Source organism: Salmo trutta, chromosome 23, assembly GCF_901001165.1.
Source record: "Salmo trutta chromosome 23, fSalTru1.1, whole genome shotgun sequence".
NCBI classification, from domain to species: Eukaryota; Metazoa; Chordata; class Actinopteri; order Salmoniformes; family Salmonidae; genus Salmo; species Salmo trutta.
The window spans coordinates 7,958,175-7,977,306 of NC_042979.1; the positions used below are offsets into that span (position 1 = coordinate 7,958,175).

A 19,132-nucleotide genomic window follows, 5' to 3' on the forward strand; every position below is an offset into this window, starting at 1 on the left:
CTGTGTCATCCTGTCTGAGACACTTATTTTTACATATAAAAGGTGCATTCTGGTAACTTTACATTCCCTTTTGGTAACACAAGGCAATTCAAAAACAGAATTAGCCTAGCGTTAGCGCAATGACTGGAAGTGTACAAGTACCGCTAGCATGCTCCACCGGAAGCAAATGTAGTTTAATAGTTAGGTGCTGTTGTCTCATTGTCTCAGGTCTCTGGATCAGGGTTGCTGTGTGGCTCAGTGTGCCCGGGGGAAGTACCAGTCAGGTGGGCAGTGCCACCTGTGTGACCACACCTGTGCCATGTGCCTGGATGGAGGGCCTGCCAACTGCACCAGCTGTGACACCGGTGAGGGGAAGGGACACCTGTCATTCTAACTGACACAGTCCAGTGGACACGTGCTCTGGCTCTGGGACAACAAACACATTGCACTTATATCACAAAAAAAACGATGTTTCACAGTAATAGACTTAATAGTGTGTTTTGTGTGTGTGTGTGTGTGTAACGATTGTGCGTCTGTCTGCCTGCCTGCTTGTCCATCCAAACATATGCTTGTACATCCATCCATATGCGTTTCCCTCAGATAAATTCAACATGGACCGTTACCTGTACAAGGGGGGTTGTGTCGACGCTTGTCCGGAAGGACATTACCATACCCAGGAGAAGAGCTGCGAGGCCTGCCCCGACAACTGCAAGCTCTGCTCCTCCGCCACACACTGTCTGCGCTGTAACTCCTCCTACTACACCACTGATGGAGTCTGCACCCGACTGGAGTGTGGAGAAGGTGACAGATATAGCCAGAATGTTGTGTTTTGTTTGATGTTGTGTTCTTATGTAATGTCTGTCGCTACAGGTATGAACATGAAGAAGAAAAGTCTTTGAAGTATTTCTGTCTCCATAGAGAATCGTAATTCCCCTTCCCCCCATCTCGCTCTCTCTCGCTCGCTCTTTTTGTCTGGCTCCCCTCTATCTGTCTGTCTTTCTGTCTCTGCCCCCCCCCTCTCTCCCTCTACAGGGGAGGTGGAGGATCCAGAGTATGATGACTGTATGGCCTGTGAGGAAGGCTGTAAGAAGTGTGTACTGTGTAAGTTAGTCTACCCATGTGAACCCTATCTATCTAACAGTTTGAACACGGTTGGCGAGGGCCACGGGGAGATGAATAGGATGAGAAGATGTCTGAGTGTGTTTTTCTGTATTCGTCAGATAATCCCAGGCATTGCCTATCCTGCACTGACGGCTTTTACAAGTAAGTAGAGCAAGGAATAAAAAATCTTGTTTTAATCTTAACGAAACCCCCCTTAATATGGAGTATGACCTCAGTTATCAATATCTCCATGTGTGATATGTAAATGAATGGGGGACAGGGGAGGAAGACGACACAAACCAATTTCTTGCATTGAGTTTAGATTCCAAGATGGCTGCTACAAGAACTGCCCAGCGAAGACGTTCAGCGTAGAGGAGGAGATGACCTGTGTGCCGTGTGATGAAAAGTGCGTCAGCTGTGACGAACATGAGTGCTACTGGTGTGAAACCGACCTCTTCTTATCAGGTAAGGGTTTGGTCGGTGCAACTGTTTGTGTGTGTGCGTTGGGGTTTGTGTGTGTGTTTGTTTGTTTGTGTGTGTGCGCGTGCTTGCGTGTGTGTGTGTGTGTGTGTGTGTGTGTGTGTGTGTGTGTGTGTGTGTGTGTGTGCTTGCGTGTGTGTGTGTGTGTGTGTTCTTGACATGTTTTAAAGTGGGCTCTGTTCCACCCAGAGGGGAAGTGTGTGCCGGAGTGTCCGGACGGTTTCTACGGAGACGAAGACACCCAGGAGTGTGAAGAGTGTCACTCTGACTGTGTGACATGCAGCGGTCCAGACAGTGATGACTGTGTGTCGTGTGAGGAGGGGACAAGCCGGGAAGAGGGGGAGTGTGTCTCTAAACAGGATTCCTGCCCTGTTAAGACCTTCCTCACTGGTGAGATTTAAAGGATCAATTTACCGAAAAATAGATGGATTGTTACCACACTGTTAGGGCGTACTTCAGAAATGTATTTCATTACACAAGTTATTGTTAGATGATTGCTAATGACCTTGGCACTTCACTTTACCCTGTGAGGGAGTTTGTTACATTAACATTGCACCTTGCTGCAGGAAAGCCATTTCGAAAATAACTTTTTAATCCCAACAACTTTAGTTGTAGGCTATGATTATTATGAGAATAAATCCCCTGGTACTGTATGATATTGACTTGTTTGGTGTTTTCTCATGTTCCTCCCTGCAGGTGAAGGAGAGTGTGAGGCCTGCCATGCCTCCTGCGACTCATGTTCAGGAGAGGAGAAGAGCCAGTGTAAAACCTGTGTGAAAGGTCTGCCTGACGATATTTCTGCCTGTCAGTTTGTCAGAATGTGTGTAGTGTGTGCTCGCCTGTTTCCAGTGAGGTCACCTTAAACCCTGCGAAAAAGAGAAAGATAAGCACATCCCACTGGTTCAGTTCTGGTCCGATTGCAGACCGTGACAGTGTGCGTGCCTGCGCCTGCGTCTGTGTGTATTCTGACCGTATCCTTCCTGTGCTCCTCCCAGGGCGGTTCCTGTCGGCAGAGCAGGTGTGTGTGCTGAAGTGCCCAGCGAGCTCGTTCGCCAGCCGGCTGAGCGGTGTGTGTGAGCCGTGTCCTCGGGGGTGTGCGCAGTGTGTGGACGAGCATCGCTGCACCCGCTGTCAGGTGGTACGCAAGGCCCCGCTCTACCTGCAAGACGGACAGTGTGTTCGTCAATGCCAGAGGTCAGAGTTCATATGAGTATGGTAAAAAAACGATCTGTGTTTTAACCATGCGGAGGCCCAACTAACTGCTATTTTGCTTCTCAGTGATCATGCAAGTACTGCACGACTTGGATACCTAGCTGTTCAACTAGGCAGCCGTTCTAGGCAGCCGAGCGTGTATACGGACCGGTAACCAGAGTCTGACAATGGGCGAGTTCATTTTGCGTCATGAAAACCGTAGGGATGGTGCCAGGTTTCCTCCTGACCTGACACTTGACATTTAGGCCAAAGAGTTCAATCTTGTTTCTCATGGTCTGAGAGTCCTTTAGGTGCCTTTTTGCAAACTCCAAGCGGGCTGTCATGTGCCTTTTACTGAGGAGTGGCTTCCATCTGGCCACTCTACCATAAAGGCCTGATTGGTGGAGTGCTGCAGAGATGGTTGTCCTTCTTGAAGATTCTCCCATCTCAGAGGAACTCTGGAGCTCTGTCAGTGACCATCAGGTTCTTGGTCACCTCCCTGAACAAGGCCCTTCTCCCCCGATTGCTCAGTTTGGCCAGGCGGCCAGCTCTAGGTAGAGTCTTGGTGGTTCCAAACTTCTTCCATTTAAGAATGATGGAGGCCACTGTTCACTTGAGGACCTTCAAAGCTGCAGAAATGTTTTGGTACCCTTCCCCAGATCTGTGCCTCGACACAATCCTGTCTCGGAGCTCTACGGACAATTCCTTCAACCCCTATAGACAGATGTGTGCCAATCAATTGCGTTTACCACAGGTGGAATCCAATCAAGTTGTAGAAAATCAAGGATGATCAATGGAAACAGGATACACCTGAGTTCAATTTATAGTCTCATAGCAAAGGGTCTGAATACTTTATATATATTTATTTTTTTCATTTTACAAACATTTCTAAAAACCTGTTTTCGCATTGTCGTTATGGGCTATTATGTGTCGATTGATTTTAGAATAAGGCTGTAATGTAACACTTTTTTTTCATCTTTAATCCTGCTCCTAGAAACTCCCAGGGTCTGCAGGTTTCTGTTCCAAACCAGGACTCATACACCATTTTGATCATGATTCATTGCTCCTCTCCCCACACATCATTGCTGTGGAAAATGATGATATATTGTATGACATGGTGATGTATTCACCTCTTTATCTAAATGGCGTATATACCTTTCATTTTACAGAACTGGAGTGCCTGCTGAACTCTACTGTACCTACTCAAACCCTCTCAGTTGTAATGACAGCTTTCCCGGAGATGCTCTTCTCCATCACAATGTCATGGATTGACTCCAATTACTCACTCCCCCTTGTGGATTTAGAAGCGTTGGATTGGTCTAGGCAATTTACACCTTACTTCCAACACCAGGGAGTGAACGAGTGCACACTTTGGGGAGAAAGGTAGAGAATGAGCCCGTAAACCTCAGTGTGCAACTTAACGTCTTATGTGCTCTGCTCTCCCACTGTGTACTGTAGTGGGTATGCAGCGGGCCAGGTGTGTCGCGGCTGTGCGACAGGCTGTGCCTCCTGTGAGAAAAATGCCACCCACTGTCTGAGCTGTGTGGAACCCTTCCTTCTGTACAAACACCAGTGTGTGGAGGCCTGCCCCCCTGCACACACACTCAGGGACGGGGAGTGTCAGCACTGTCCCACAGCCTGCCAGGAGTGTAGCCCCAACGGCGAGTGCACAGGTGAGACACACAGACAAGAGTAGTGATGGCATATTTGTATTTATTAAGGATCCCCATTAGAGGTCTACTCTTCCTGGCGTCCAGCAACATTAAGGCAGTTATATACAATTTAAATATTACATGACATTGCATTTAGTGACACTTTTCACAACATATTAAGTGTGTTCCCTCAGGCCACTACTCTACTATCTCATATCTACAGTCTATGTGTACGTGGCTGTAGAGCGCGTCTTATCATGTATATGTGTGTGTCTTCACAGTCTCCGCCGTTCCATAAGGTTTATTTCTATGTTTTTTAAAATCTGATTCTACTGCTTGCATCAGAATCCTGATGTGGGATAGAGTTCCATGTAGCCATGGCACTATGTAGTACTGTGCGCCTCCCATAGTCTGTTATTGATTTGGGGATTGTGAAGAGACCTCTGGTGGCATGTCTTGTGGGGTATGCATGGGATGTCTGAGCTGTGTGCTAGTAGTTTAAACAGACACCTCGATGCATTCAGCATGTCAACACTTCTTAAAAAAACAAGTAGTGATGAAATGAATCTCTCCTCCACTTACATGCATATTTACATACATATTGTTAATATTAGCTCTCCGTGTACATTTAAGGGCCAGTCGTGCTGCCCTGTTCTGAGTCAATTTTTCGAGGTCCCTCTTTGTGGCACCTGACCACACGACTGAACAGTAGTCCAGGTGCGACAAAACTAGAGCCTGTAGGACCTGCCTTGTACTTTAGTCACCTCAAATTGCTAAATTTCCACATTATTTATTACAAGATTTAGTTGAGGTTTAGGGTTTAGTGAATGATTTGTCCCAAATACAATGCTTTTAGTTTTAATTAGGGCCGACTTCAAGTTTTCATAACAATCGGTAATCGGTATTTTTGGCCACCGATTTGCCGATAAAAAAATACAAATGTAACACCTTTATTTAACTAGGCAAGTCAGATTAAGAACACATTCTTATTTACAATGACGGCCTAGAAACGGGGGTTAACTGCCTTGTTCAGGGGGGATTCGTTTTTGCAACCTTCGGTTACCAGTCCAACGCTCTAACCACCTGCCTTACATTGCACTCCACAAGGATTAACAGGCTGACTACTTGTTACGCGAGGGCAGCAAGAAGCAAAGGTAAGTTGCTAGCTAGCATTAGACTTATAAAAAACTATCAATCTTAACATAATCACTAGTTAACTACACATGGTTGATGATATTACTAGTTTATCTAACATGTCCTGCGTTGCATATAATCGATGCGGTGCCTGTTAATTTTCATTGAATCACAGCCTACTTCGACAAACGGGTGTTGATTTAACAAGCGCATTTGCGAAAAAAGTACTGTCGTTGCACCAATGTACCTAACCATAAACATCAATGCCTAACAGGAATATTTAGACTTAGCCACCCGTTAGATAAAATACGGAACGGTTCCGTATGTCACTGAAAGAAAAAAACTTTTGTTTTCGAGATGATAGTTTCCGGATTCGACCATATTAATGACCTAAGGCTCGTATTTCTGTGTGTTTATTATATTATAATTAAGTCTATGATTTGATAGAGCAGTCTGAATGAGCGGTGGTAGGCAGCAGCAGGCTCGTAAGCATTCATTCAAACAGCCCTTCGCTGTGCTTCAAGCATTGCGCTGTTTACGACTTCAACCTGGGTGAGTATAATTTGTGGAACGTTCCAACAGGAATCTATTCCAAAAACTTCGTAAATAACAAGGTTTCCAAAAAACAACGCATACAAAGTTGTATAGCGGCAGAATAAGATACCGGGTAGGGAGTGGTCTATTTCTTTGCGTTTTTCACTCATCACGTTTATTCCGAAAAATGTCTCTCCTCACATGTCTGTTTGCCTATGGACAAACATTAAGAATAAGCTACGTGGTGAGTTGATGCCTATTCGGCAGCTAGTTAGCTAGGTTTGTATGCGTTGCTACTTTGTATGCGTTGTTGGTTGGCAACCTTTTACTTTACGTTTTTTGGAACAGATTCCTGTTGGAACGTTCCACAAATTATACCCACCCCTTCAAGCCTATCAACTCCCAAGATTAGGCTGGTGTAACCGATGTGAAATGGCTAGCTAGTTAGCCGGGTGCACGCTAATAGCGTTTCAAACGTCACTCGCTCTGAGACTTGGAGTAGTTGTTTCCCTTCCTCTGCATGGGTAACGCTGCTTCGAGGGTGGCTGTTGTCGATGTGTTCCTGGTTTGAGCCCAGGTAGGAGCGAGGAGGGGGACGGAAGCTATACTGTTACACTGGCAATACTAAAGTGCCTATAAGAACATCCAATAGTCAAAGGTATATGAAATACAAATCGTATAGAGAGAAATAGTCCTATAATTCCTATAATAACTACAACCTAAAACTTCTTACCTGGGAATATTGAAGACTCATGTTAAAAGGAACCACCAGCTTTCATATGTTCCCATGTTCTGAGCAAGGCACTTAAACATTAGCTTTCTTACATGGCACATATTGCACTTTTACTTTCTTCTCCAACACTTTGTTTTGCATTATTTAAGCCAACTTGAACATGTTTCATTATTTATTTGAGGCTAAATAGATTTTATTGATGTATTATGTTAAGTTAAAATAAGTGTTCATTCAGTATTGTTGTAATTGTCATTATAACAAAAAAGGGAAAAATAATCGGCTGATTAATCGGCAGTGCCTTTTTTTGGTCCTCCAATAATCGGTATTGGCGTTGAAAAATCGTAATCGGTCGACCTCTAGTATAGTGTTGTCGTCCGCATACATAGACACACTAGCTTTACTCAAGGCCAGTGGCATGTCATTAGTAAAGATTGAAAAAAGTAAGGGGCCTAGGCAGCTGCCCTGGGGAATTCCTGATCCTACCTGGATTATCTTGTAGAGGCTTCCATTCAAGAACACCCTCTGTGTTCTGTTAGACAGGTAACTCTTTATCCACAATATAGCAGGGGGTGTAAAGCCATAACACATACGTTTTTTCATCAGCAGACTATGATCGATAATGTCAAAAGCCGCACTGAAGTCTAACGAAACAGCTCCTACAATCTTTTTATCATCAATTTCTCTCAGCCAATCATCGGTAATTTGTGTAAGTGCCGTGCTTCTGAATGTCTTTCCCTAGAAGCGTGCTGACATTTTTTTTCACCTCTTACACACTCACTTTACAGAATTTTAAATGCTTGTCTTTCATAATTTGATCAGTTATACTTGGATGTGTAGTGTAAGCGTTTGTTGCTGGCATGCCATGCCTAAATTTGCTAAACTTGCCAATTAAAAAAAAATATTGAAGTAAATGCCATGTCAGTGGGTTTTGTGATGAATGAATGATGAAATGAAGTTGAGTTTGCCTTTTTGCCCCAAATGTAATTTAAGGTGCTCCGAAGCTTTTTATTCTCATTCTTTATATCATGTATCTTTGTTTCATACTATAGTTTCTTCTTTTTATTCAGTTTAGTCACAGGATTTCTCAATTTGCGGTACGTTTGCCAATCGGTTGTGCATCCAGACTTATTTGCCATTCCTTTTGCCTCATCCCTCTCAACAATAACGTTTTTCAATTCCTCGTCAATCCAAGGCGATTTAAAGGTTTTTAGCCATTTTCTTCATGGGTGCATGCTTATTAGTAACTTCAATAAGCAATTTCATAAATGTGTCAAATGCAGCGTCTAATTGCTCCGGATTACACACCATCAACAACATAGGTATCACTACAAAATGTCTTATCTGACCTCTTAGGCACTATATCCAGCTTTTGGAACTTTGGTTTTCCTAGATATGGCTACTATATTGTGATCACTACATCCAATGGATTTGGATACTGCTTTAAAGCACATTTCTACAGCATTAGTAAAGATGTGATCAATACATGTTGATGATTTAATTCCTGTGCTGTTTGTAACTACCCTGGTAGGTTGACTGATAACCTGGACCAGGTTGCAGACACAAGTTACAGTTTGAAGCAGCTTGATGAAAGCCAGTCAATATTTAAATCACCCGGAACATATACCTCTCTGTTGATGTCACATACATTATCCAGATAAAGGGCAAAGAGAGAAAAATAAATATAAAAATCAATAGGGAGCCAGACAGGGAACAAGAAATTACCTATCTTAATCCATCAGTCTCCTTTCTCTCTCTCCCTCATCTCTCTCTCCCTCCCTCTCTCCATTCCTCCCTCCCTCACCTCCTTCCCAGGCTGTGAGGAGTACCACTTCCTCTACGAGGGCCGCTGTGTGATGGACTGTCCCGAGAGGTTCTTCCGGGACTCTGAGCAGGACGTGTGTGTCCGCTGTCACCCTGACTGTGCCCGGTGTGATGGTCCGGATGGGGACGACTGTGACTCCTGTGCAGACCCAGAGGCCACCCTGCACAACGGAGCCTGTCTGCCAAACTGCCCCTCCCACACCTACAGGGACAGCAGGACTGGGCAGTGCAAAGGTGAGGAGGCTTGGATCTTGACACAGTGGTTCCCAAGCATTTTAGGACTGAGATCCCCTGAAACCCTTTGAAAGTTTAATGTGACCCACCAAATAAAGAAAGCCAACCATAAGGGGAAAAGTATGCACTTCTCCTGTGTACTATAGGTCATCTAGACTCTTGACTAGGTCATCTAGATTCCATGCAACCCAGTGCTGTGACATATCTGGTTTCTGTGTGATATCTCGTTTCACTGTGTTCACTTTTTCCAGACTGTGATGGCTCCTGTCTTACATGCTCGGGGCCCCAAGCTGGCTCCTGCTCCAGCTGCAGAGAGGGTCAGAAACTGGACGCCGACGGGCAGTGTGACCCCCTGGTTAACAGGTGCACCCCCCGCCACTACACTGACCAGGATGGAGAATGCCACCCATGCCACAAGTACTGTCAGCAGTGCAACGGGCCGGGCAAGAGCCACTGTCTGAGTTGCAACCAGAACCATTTTATACTGAGTGAGTGGAGTCATTCTCATTCCTCAATCCTTGATCATACAGTGTTACGCTAGCTGTAGATAAGACAATGCTACAGTGAGGGAAAAAGTATTTGATCCCCTGCTGATTTTGTACGTTTGCCCACTGACAAAGAAATGATCAGTCTATAACTTTAATGGTAGGTTTATTTGAACAGTGAGAGACTGAATAACAACAAAAAAATCCTGAAAACCGCATGTCAAAAATGTTAGAAATTGATTTGCATTTTAATGAGGGAAATAAGTATTTGACCCCCTCTCAATCGGAAAGTTTTCTGGCTCCCAGGTGTCTTTTATACAGGTAACGAGCTGAGATTAGGAGCACACTCTTAAAGGGAGTGCTCCTAATCTCAGCTTGATACCTGTATAAAAGACACCCGTCCACAGAAGCAATCAATCAATCAGATTCCAAACTCTCCACCATGGCCAAGACCAAAGAGCTCTCCCAGGATGTCAGGGACAAGATTGTAGACCTACACAAGGCTGGAATGGGCTACAAGACCATCGCCAAGCAGCTTGGTGAGAAGGTGACAACAGTTGGTGCGATTATTCACAAATGGAAGAAACACAAAAGAACTGTCAATCTCCCTCGGCCTGGGGCTCCATGCAAGATCTCACCTCGTGGAGTTGCAAAGATCATGAGAACGGTGAGGAATCAGCCCAGAACTACACGGGAGGATCTTGTCAATGATATCAAGGCAGCTGGGACCATAGTCACCAAGAAAACGATTGGTAACACACTACGCCGTGAAGGACTGAAATCCTGCAGCGCCCGCAAGATCCCTCTGCTTAAGAAAGCACATATACATGCCCGTCTGAAGTTTGCCAATGAACATATGAATGATTCAGAGGACAACTGGGTGAAAGTGTTGTGGTCAGATGAGACCAAAATGGAGCTCTTTGGCATCAACTCAACTCGCCATGTTTGGAGGAGGAGGAATGCTGCCTATGACCCCAAGAACACCATCCAAACGTCAAACATGGAGGTGGAAACATTATGCTTTGGGGGTGTTTTTCTGCTAAGGGGACAGGATAACTTCACCGCATCAAAGGGACGATGGACGGGGCCATGTCCCGTCAAATCTTGGGTGAGAACCTCCTTCCCTCCGCCAGGGCATTGAAAATGGGTCGTGGATGGATATTCCAGCATGACAATGACCCAAAACACACGGCCAAGGCAACAAAGGAGTGGCTCAAGAAGAAGCACATTAAGGTCCTGGGGTGGCCTAGCCAGTCTCCAGACCTTAATCCCATAGAAAATCTGTGGAGGGAGCTGAAGGTTTGAGTTGCCAAACGTCAGCCTCGAAACCTTAATGACTTGGAGAAGATCTGCAAATAGGAGTGGGACAAAATCCCTCCTGAGATGTGTGCAAACCTGGTGGCCAACTACAAGAAACGTCTGACCTCTGTGACTGCCAACAAGGGTTTTACCACCAAGTACTAAGTCATGTTTTGCGGAGGGGTCAAATACTTATTTCCCTCATTAAAATGCAAATCATTTTCTAACATTTTTGACATGCGTTTTTCTGGATTTTTTGTTGTTGTTATTCTGTCTCTCACTGTTCAAATAAACCTACCATTAAAATTATAGACTGAACATTTCTTTGTCAGTGGGCAAATGTACAAAATCAGCAGGGGATCAAATACTTTTTTCCCTCACTGTAAGTGCAATGTTAAGAAGAGAAGAGAAGAGAAAAAACTGTCACTGAAAGTAGTTTTTGGTTTAGAACAGGGGTGACGAACTCATTTTGCCGTGGTGGCCGCATTCGGTTTTCATTGGGGTCCGGAGGGCCACACTGATAATGTGTTATATTTCCTTGCCGTCAAAATTTGCTAAAAATAGTCTTCTATCCATCGTTCTTGGAATTTTTAATGCTCCCCGACTGTCTAGTAATTATTAGCAAGCTGGACAGTCAAGAAACTGTTTGAATATCGGTCCATTATCATTTCTACACAGTTTCGATTTGGTTTTAGTCTTTTTAAAGTATATTGAGTTAGTTAAAACCACCCGCCGGCCAGATTAGACCCTGTGTTTGACACCTCTGGTTTAGATGTTTAATTCATGAGTAGCAGTAGCAAATTTAACAAACAGACACTTTTCCACGCCAGCCGTCGTGATCGGAAATTGTTCATTTTGCCTGAGCCACCATTTCATGTTGAATGATTTGTGTGTGTGCGTGCGTTTGTGCAGATGGTACCTGTATGGACTTCTGTCCTACTGGCTTCTACCAAGAGGAATCAAGCCAGAGATGTGAAGGATGCCACCCAGCCTGTCTCACCTGCATGGGCAGACACAGCCACGAGTGTCTCAGCTGCAAGGACCACCTATTCAGAGAGGGCAAGGAGTGTGTGGACACCTGCCAACCAAGGTTTAATTATAGTGTTGTTATTTAGCTGTCGCTTTGACTTTGGAAGATAACGTTACGATATGGTTGCATAGTTATTTGATCCATATTATTTGATCCAAAACAACTTATATTATTTATGACGGTTCTATAATTTAGGAACAGTTAACATTAACTCCAGTATATGTGGCTCATGTACAGCAACTCACAAACACAACGTTTTAGTATTGTATCACCATGCTCCATCGGACCAATGGAGTCTGGGCAGACCATCCGTCACATTGTGTTGTTTCATGCTGTTGTCTTCCGTGCTGTGTAATATATTGAGACCTCAGACAACAGGTACAGTCCATTGAATAACAATGGAGCTCACGACTGAGATTGAAATGGCCTTTCATATGGCCTGATAAATGCTAATTAGACCAGATAGTGATTGAGAAGGTTACATTTAATGTGCTGTTCAATTGATGCCCTGTTTAAATATCTCAAAGAGGCTACAAAAGGCGCACAAATGGTAAAAACTGATATTTATTGCTGTGACGTTTCCCAAAAACACACCTGCAAGCATTGGGACACACCACTGACAGTACATTCGCAAAGTATTCAGACCCCTTGACTTTTTCCACATTTTGTTACTTTACAGCCTTATTCTAAAATGTATTAAATATTTTTTTTTACCTCATCAATTTACACACAATACCTCATAATGACAAAGCAAAAACAGGTTTTTAGAAATATAAAACTGAAATATCACATTTACATAAGTATTCAGACCCTTTACTCAGTACTTTGTTGAAACACCTTTGGCAGCGATTACAGCCTCGAGTCTTCTTGGGTGTGACGCTACAATCTTGGCACATCTGTATTTGGGGAGTTTCTCCCATTCTTCTCTGCAGATCGTCTCAAGCTCTGTCAGATTTAATGGGGAGTTTCGCTGCACAGCTATTTTCAGGTCTCTCCAGAGATGTTAGATCGGTTTCAAGTTTGGGCTCTGGCTGGGCCACTCAAGGACATTCAGAGACTTGTCCCGAAGCCACTCCTGTGTTGTCTTGGCTGTGTGCTTACGGTCGTGGTCTTTGCCCCCAGTCTGAGGTCCTGAGCACTCTGGAGCAGATTTTCATCAAGGATCTCTCTGTACTTTGTTCCGTTCATCTTTCCCTCGATCCTGACTAGTCTCCCAGTCCCTGCTGCTGAAAAACATCCCCACAGCATGATGCTGCCACCACCATGCTTCACCGTAGGGATGATGCCAGGTTTCCTCCAGACGTGACGCTTGGCATTCAGGCCAAAGAGTTCAATCTTGGTTTCATCAAACCAGAGAATATTGTTTCTCAAGGTCTGAGAGCCCTTTAGGTGCCTTTTGGAAAACTCCAAACGGGCTGTCATTGGTCTTTTACTGACGAGTGGCTTCTGTCTGGTCACTCTACCATCAAGGCCTGATTGAGAGATGGTTGACCTGGAAGGTTCTCCCATCTCCACAGAGGAACTCTGGCGCTCTGTCAGAGTGACCATCGGGTTCTTGGTCACCTCCCTGACCAAGGCCCTTCGCCCTCGATTGCTTAGTGTGGCCAGGCGGCCAGCTCTAGGAAGAGTTTTGGTGGTTCCAAACTTCTTCCATTTATGAATGATGGAGGCCACTGTGTTCTTGAGGACCTTCAATGCTGCAGAAATGTTTTGGTACCCTTCCTCAGATCTGTGCCTCGACACTCCTGTCTCTGAGCTCTACGGACAATTCCTTCAAACTCATGGCTGAGGTTTTTGCTGTGATATGAACTGTCAACTGTCGGACCTTATATAGATAGATGTGTGCCAATCAATTGATTGTACCACAGGTGGACTCCAATCAAGTTGTAGAAACATCTCAAGGATGATCAATGGAAACAGGATGCACCTGAGCTCAAATAAAGTATTTGTTTTTATTTTTAATACATTTGGGAAAAAATCGAAAAACTTGTTTTCGCTTTGTCATTATGGTATATTGTGTGTAGATTGATGAGGGGAAACGTCTATTTAATACATTTTAGAATAAGGCTGTAACGTAACAAAATGTGGAAAAAGAGGTCTGAATACTTTCATATGTGAAGACTGAATAGTGCATTGAAGCCAAGTGAAGTCAGTTAAAATGGTGTCCCATGGAGACATAACATGCACAGTTTGAGCTACTCCAGGAAGTAACCTTGCAGGCTGCCACTTCTCATTGAGTAACTGAAATTGAAGTCAGACCAGGGTACTGCAGGCTGCCATTAGCAACTAAATTAGCCTGTCCTTATAACTTCTACTGTGTGGGATTTTAAAATAATTGGTTCACGGACATACATCTGGTGTATTAGAAGCAAATATTGGTACCGTGATTGTCTTAAAAAAACACATATCCCACACAGACACCTAGAAACAGTGACACATCCACATATACACACACACACCAATAAATAGTCAGTCTCACACACACACACACACACACACAAACACCTAGAAACATCCACACATCACTACACACCTACACAGACCATCCATGATGGGTGTCCCTGTCTGACTTGCACTGTCTCACAGTCACTATGGAAACATGACCTCGAGGACGTGTGAGAGGTGTGACCCGAGCTGCGGTGAGTGTTCCGGGGGCAGGGCGGATGGCTGTCTGAACTGTGCAGATGGACTGCTCTACCTGAGGAAACAGGGACGCTGTCACTCCAGCTGTCCCCAGGGCCACTATCAGGACAGCCAGCACCACACCTGTGAGCCCTGTCACTCAAGCTGCAGAACCTGCTCAGGTAGGGAGGTCGAGAGACCTGTGTGTGTGTGTCTCTGTCTTAGTCTCTTTTTTTCACAGTTGGATCACATAAGATACTTTGGAACCCAGTCAATACTTGTTAGCATAATCATGAAGGGGCTGTTTCCCGGACCTGAACCCAGATTAAGCCTATTCCAGGACTGAAAGGCACTTTCTATGGAGCTTTTTCATTGAGCATGCATTTTAGTCCAGAATTAGCCTTAATCTGGGCTGGGAAAAGTACATCGATCTGTTTTTGGCATTCACAAGTGATTGAATATCGACCTATTCCTAAAACAGAGAACAACGAGACAGATTTCCCAGCTAGCACATTTGATTCCTTAGAAGTTGTGGGAACGTACGTTTTTGGTTTCCCATTGGTTCTGGGAACAAAGCCATAAGTCTCCTGACCGGTAAAACAAAACGTTCTGAGAACGGAAGTGAACGTACATTTTTAGGTTGCAGGGAGGTTCTGAGAATGTTTCACTATGGTTCCCAAAACCTTTCCTGGGACGTTTTATTCATGTTCTGAGAATGGAAATTATAGGTGATTTGAAGGTAATGAAATAAAGTTCTGAGAACGTTTCAATAACACTGTTAGCTTAGTTTGGGTTAATTGTTTTAACCTCCAAGCACAGATAGGACACATGCAAATATATTAATCATGCGAATATTTTTTTTTTTTCACTGTAGCACAGTGTCAGTGAAATTCAAACTTTTGATCTTCCGTTCTGTATCCATGGAATTAGTCAACTGCACCACCAGGATGGCGCCAGCATGCCATGTTTTTTTAGAAATCATTCAAAGCTGTTCGTTTTAGTCTATTCAAATAGACCCCATTTCAAAGGAAACAAGCGCTCCTTAAGAATTTGGTTGATGCTGAGAATGAATATTATTTTAAATATCATTCTTAAAGTGATCTTTGAATCTTACTAATGTTTTCTTGTGTTTTTTTATGGAAAGTTTTCTTAATGTTATGGGAACATGACTTTAAATAGAACCATGAGGAAACCTGCAGAAAACATTAATGCTAAAGACTGAAATTCCCAACAAGCTCTCACAGTCTCCGAGTTCACATTCTTCACATTTTGAAGTTGTTCCAAACATCAAATTTCTAAGTGTTTTCAAGGTTAAGTTTAGACATTAACTCTGAATGGTTAAGGTAAGGGTTAAGGTTTGGGATAGGCTAAAACCAAAAATCTGAAAAAACAACTTTGTATCACTGGATTCAAACATGCAATCTTTGGCACCAGAGACAGATGTTTAGGCATTAACTCAAAATGTTTTAAGGTTAGGGTTAAGTTTAGGCATTTACTCCAAAATCTTAAGGTTAGGCATTCATTCTGAATGGTTAAGGTAAAGGTTAAGGTTTGGCTTAAAACACATATCTCAAAAACAACTTTCTATCGCTGGATTTGAACATGCAACCTTTGGAACCAGAGGCAGATGCTTGGAACCAAAGGCAGATGCTTATGCCCATCTGCCATCCCCGTCCACAACGCCCTAGAAAAACCATAATCTACTTGAAAGTAACAGAGTTCACTAATGCCCCCAGTGGCCGGTTTCCACGTCATCTCCCGACATCTTCAGACATGGATGGACGTTGAATACTGATTTGTGCGGCCTGGCTGGAAATTCCCACAGAAGAAAGTTGTTTCTTAATAATCTCTGAACGTTCTGAGAACATGACATTAAATGGAACCATGAGGAAACCTGTAGAAAACGTTATCCTGAAAGATTGAAATTCCCTCAGGAGAATGAACATTCTCTGAACTATTTGACAACATTCTCTAGTGTCAAACCATTTGGAGAATGTTCTTAGAACATGACCAAAATTGAAATTAAACGTAACCACGTTTGAACTTTTAAGAACAATCTGTTAAAGTAATGAAATACCAAGAACATTTTTGTTTTTGTCAAGTTTTTGTCAAACGTGTTGAGAATGTTCCAAAGCCAAGCAACTGTCCTGCATCATTCCCAGAAAGTTGTGAGAAAGGTTGTTTGCAAAACAACCATAGAACAACCACACTCTCACCAAGCTCTCAGAAACATATGGTTGTCAGAATGTTATCTGTTAGCTGAGTTGTGTCTTTTAAATTGACTAACTAAATCCAACAGGAAAGAAAAACAATGCGCTGGAATGTCATGCCATCTACACTACAGTCCAAGTGCCCAACAATGTAATTGTCCCATATTTCCAGGAAAAGGATCTCAGGCGTGTGACTTGTGTCACATGGGCTACACGCTGTCAGACGGAATGTGTGAGTCCCACTGCAACATGGGTCAATACCCCGTGCTACAGGTAACCACTAATACCCATTACTCACCACTCATCATCTCTGTACTGTATAATGTGCTTCATGTTAGTCACACATGTCAGGCATGACACACTCCCTGATGTCAGTGAGTCACAAATAAAGTTACATACGTCCTGATGTCAATGCAGAAATGAGTGTGGTGTTAAATGACTGATTACAATAAACTTGTTTGATCGATAGTTGTTAGTGTTGTTTGGCTGGAGAACGGTACCTCGTTACCGGGTAGAAATGTGTCCCGAGTTAAAAGGCAGGTTTGTGGCTTTCAAGGACCTGTGCTCTGCACCCTTGACTTAAACGTACCTTGTCCTTTCACATCTGCACATGTGCATTATAGAAAGTAGCGCGGCTAGGAGTTAGAGGTGGGGCCTGTGTGCTGATTCCTCACGTCTTCTCTCCTTGACTCCTTCTCAAAATGCATTGGAGAAGGTCCAAGGGGAGAACCATTCTGAGGAGGAGGCAAGGAGAGAGGATACAAGGAATCAAGGATAGAGAATTGAGACTCACCCCCTGTTTCTTTGTCGAGGAATCAAGGAAAATACTTGTGAGATTCACCCTGTTTGTGTGACAGCCTGTCCACTTGTGGTCTTCTGGCCAGGATTGTGAGGACTGTGACGGTTCCTGTCTGGACTGTAGCGGACCTGGTCCATACAACTGCACCATTTGTCCTGCCCATGCCATCCTCACAGCCGGGGGGCGCTGTCTGCTCTGCTGTCAGAACGACCTGCCAGTAGAGGGAGATTCCACAGCGCAGCAGCAGCAGGAATGCTGCAACTGCACTGAGACAAGAGGTGGGCTCAGGGTTCTGTTCCAATATACAGACCAGCATACCCCTTAGAATGAAGCAGACCAGAGTTCAAATACTATATGAAATCATTCAAAGTACTTTAGCTGTGCTTGATTGAAGTTACCTGGTGCTCTGGAACAGATAGAAAAGTGCAAACCTCACCCATCTGGCAATCCAGCCATGGTTAAAGCAAACACTAAAAGGATTTGAACGATTTTATTTAAACCCAGGTCTGGAATGAGTATCATGTTCATGTATTCAACCACCCTTTCGCATGTCTGTTGTCTTTCTCTTCGGTCTACAGGAGAGTGCGTCCTCAGCACTAACCTGGCCTTCCGCAATGACGAAGAGGAGTCAACCGGGAACATGGCGCTCTTCATCACCACCTCCATCCTACTGTTGCTGGGCCTGGGTACCATAGTCTTCCTCATCCGACGCTCCCGCTCCAAGAGCCCCTCCCTCCCCGACCCCATCACGGCCCCCCGTGGCTACGAGAAGCTGGGTGGCGGGCGTCATAATACCACATCCGCCGGGCACGCCAGTTCCAGCGGGCATTTCCGCGAGGCCCAGTTGGTGGATCTCACCGACCGCTACGGGGATAAGGATGAGGAAGATGAGGACGAAGATGAGGACATTGTGTACATGGGTCAGGATGGAACGGTCTACAGGAAGTTCAGGTACGGACAGCCAGGGAATGATAATGACGACGAGCTGGAGTACGATGATGAGAGCTATACATTTCGCTGATGAGTGATTTTACGCTTTTTCTACAGTTTTACCTCTTTCTTCCTTTTTCTCTCTGCCTCTTTCTTTTCTCTCTCTCTGACTAGATCTTTCCCTCAGGGCTTGCATCCATTTGATTTGTCCTCCTTTGATATTCAGTTAAAACAAGAATGAATAGCTATTTCATACTGAGGGGTGTTTAAAACAAATGTTGTTCATTCACAAAACTGTATGTTCTAGTCGAAGACCAGTTATTTTTAACATTTATGGGAAATGTATATTTTATTTTGTTGTGTCTTTGGTTTATTTTGTGTGTGGCTTCAACCATGAACCCTGTAAAACAATATCCTATTCGTCGTAAAATCGGTTTCAAAATGGTGTTAATCCTCTTTGTAATTGTGGTGGTTTTGAAGTTTAATACGGGCTCTATTCAGTCTGGAACCGATGAAGCGTTACAGATTGCACAAAATAAATGTTAAGGTAATTTCCGATTGAGCCGACATATGCAGCGTTTACCCTGAATGCAGTCTCTGCTAACTCGGGGACATTGCCTTTAAATTTAAATCACGCTGTAACGCTGATGGAGTGGAGTCCTAACACTTTCAGAGTTATGGTTTTGCCACTTGTCTTTGTATAATTAGTTTGCAGTCATTGACTTTTGATTAGAAAATATTGTGTTGTTATTCAAATAAAGTTTAATTGAATTTGAAGAAATGATTTGTGATAACACTAATAGAGACACAAATGTGTCGTATTCATACGGCACCAAAGGAAAGAAAACAGGGAGGGACAACCTCTACTTATTCAATAAGAAATGCTCATTTTCATTGC

General features: G+C 43.9%; 1 protein-coding gene across 1 annotated transcript in view; it reads left to right on the forward strand.

Annotated features, from left to right (window-relative positions):
• Positions 1-19,015, forward strand: part of pcsk5a (proprotein convertase subtilisin/kexin type 5a) — a 37,302-nt gene extending 18,287 nt beyond the window's left edge. The window contains exons 22-37 of the mRNA XM_029708684.1: positions 208-344; positions 580-780; positions 1,012-1,080; positions 1,200-1,242; positions 1,403-1,545; positions 1,750-1,950; positions 2,257-2,340; positions 2,556-2,754; positions 4,210-4,424; positions 8,617-8,859; positions 9,111-9,347; positions 11,556-11,733; positions 14,260-14,477; positions 16,678-16,778; positions 17,390-17,582; positions 17,883-19,015. Of these exons, the coding sequence (XP_029564544.1) occupies positions 208-344; positions 580-780; positions 1,012-1,080; positions 1,200-1,242; positions 1,403-1,545; positions 1,750-1,950; positions 2,257-2,340; positions 2,556-2,754; positions 4,210-4,424; positions 8,617-8,859; positions 9,111-9,347; positions 11,556-11,733; positions 14,260-14,477; positions 16,678-16,778; positions 17,390-17,582; positions 17,883-18,325 (2,905 nt within the window). The 3' untranslated portion in view covers positions 18,326-19,015. The remainder of the gene's footprint in view (positions 1-207; positions 345-579; positions 781-1,011; positions 1,081-1,199; positions 1,243-1,402; positions 1,546-1,749; positions 1,951-2,256; positions 2,341-2,555; positions 2,755-4,209; positions 4,425-8,616; positions 8,860-9,110; positions 9,348-11,555; positions 11,734-14,259; positions 14,478-16,677; positions 16,779-17,389; positions 17,583-17,882) is intronic.
• The last annotated feature ends 117 nt before the right edge of the window (positions 19,016-19,132 follow it).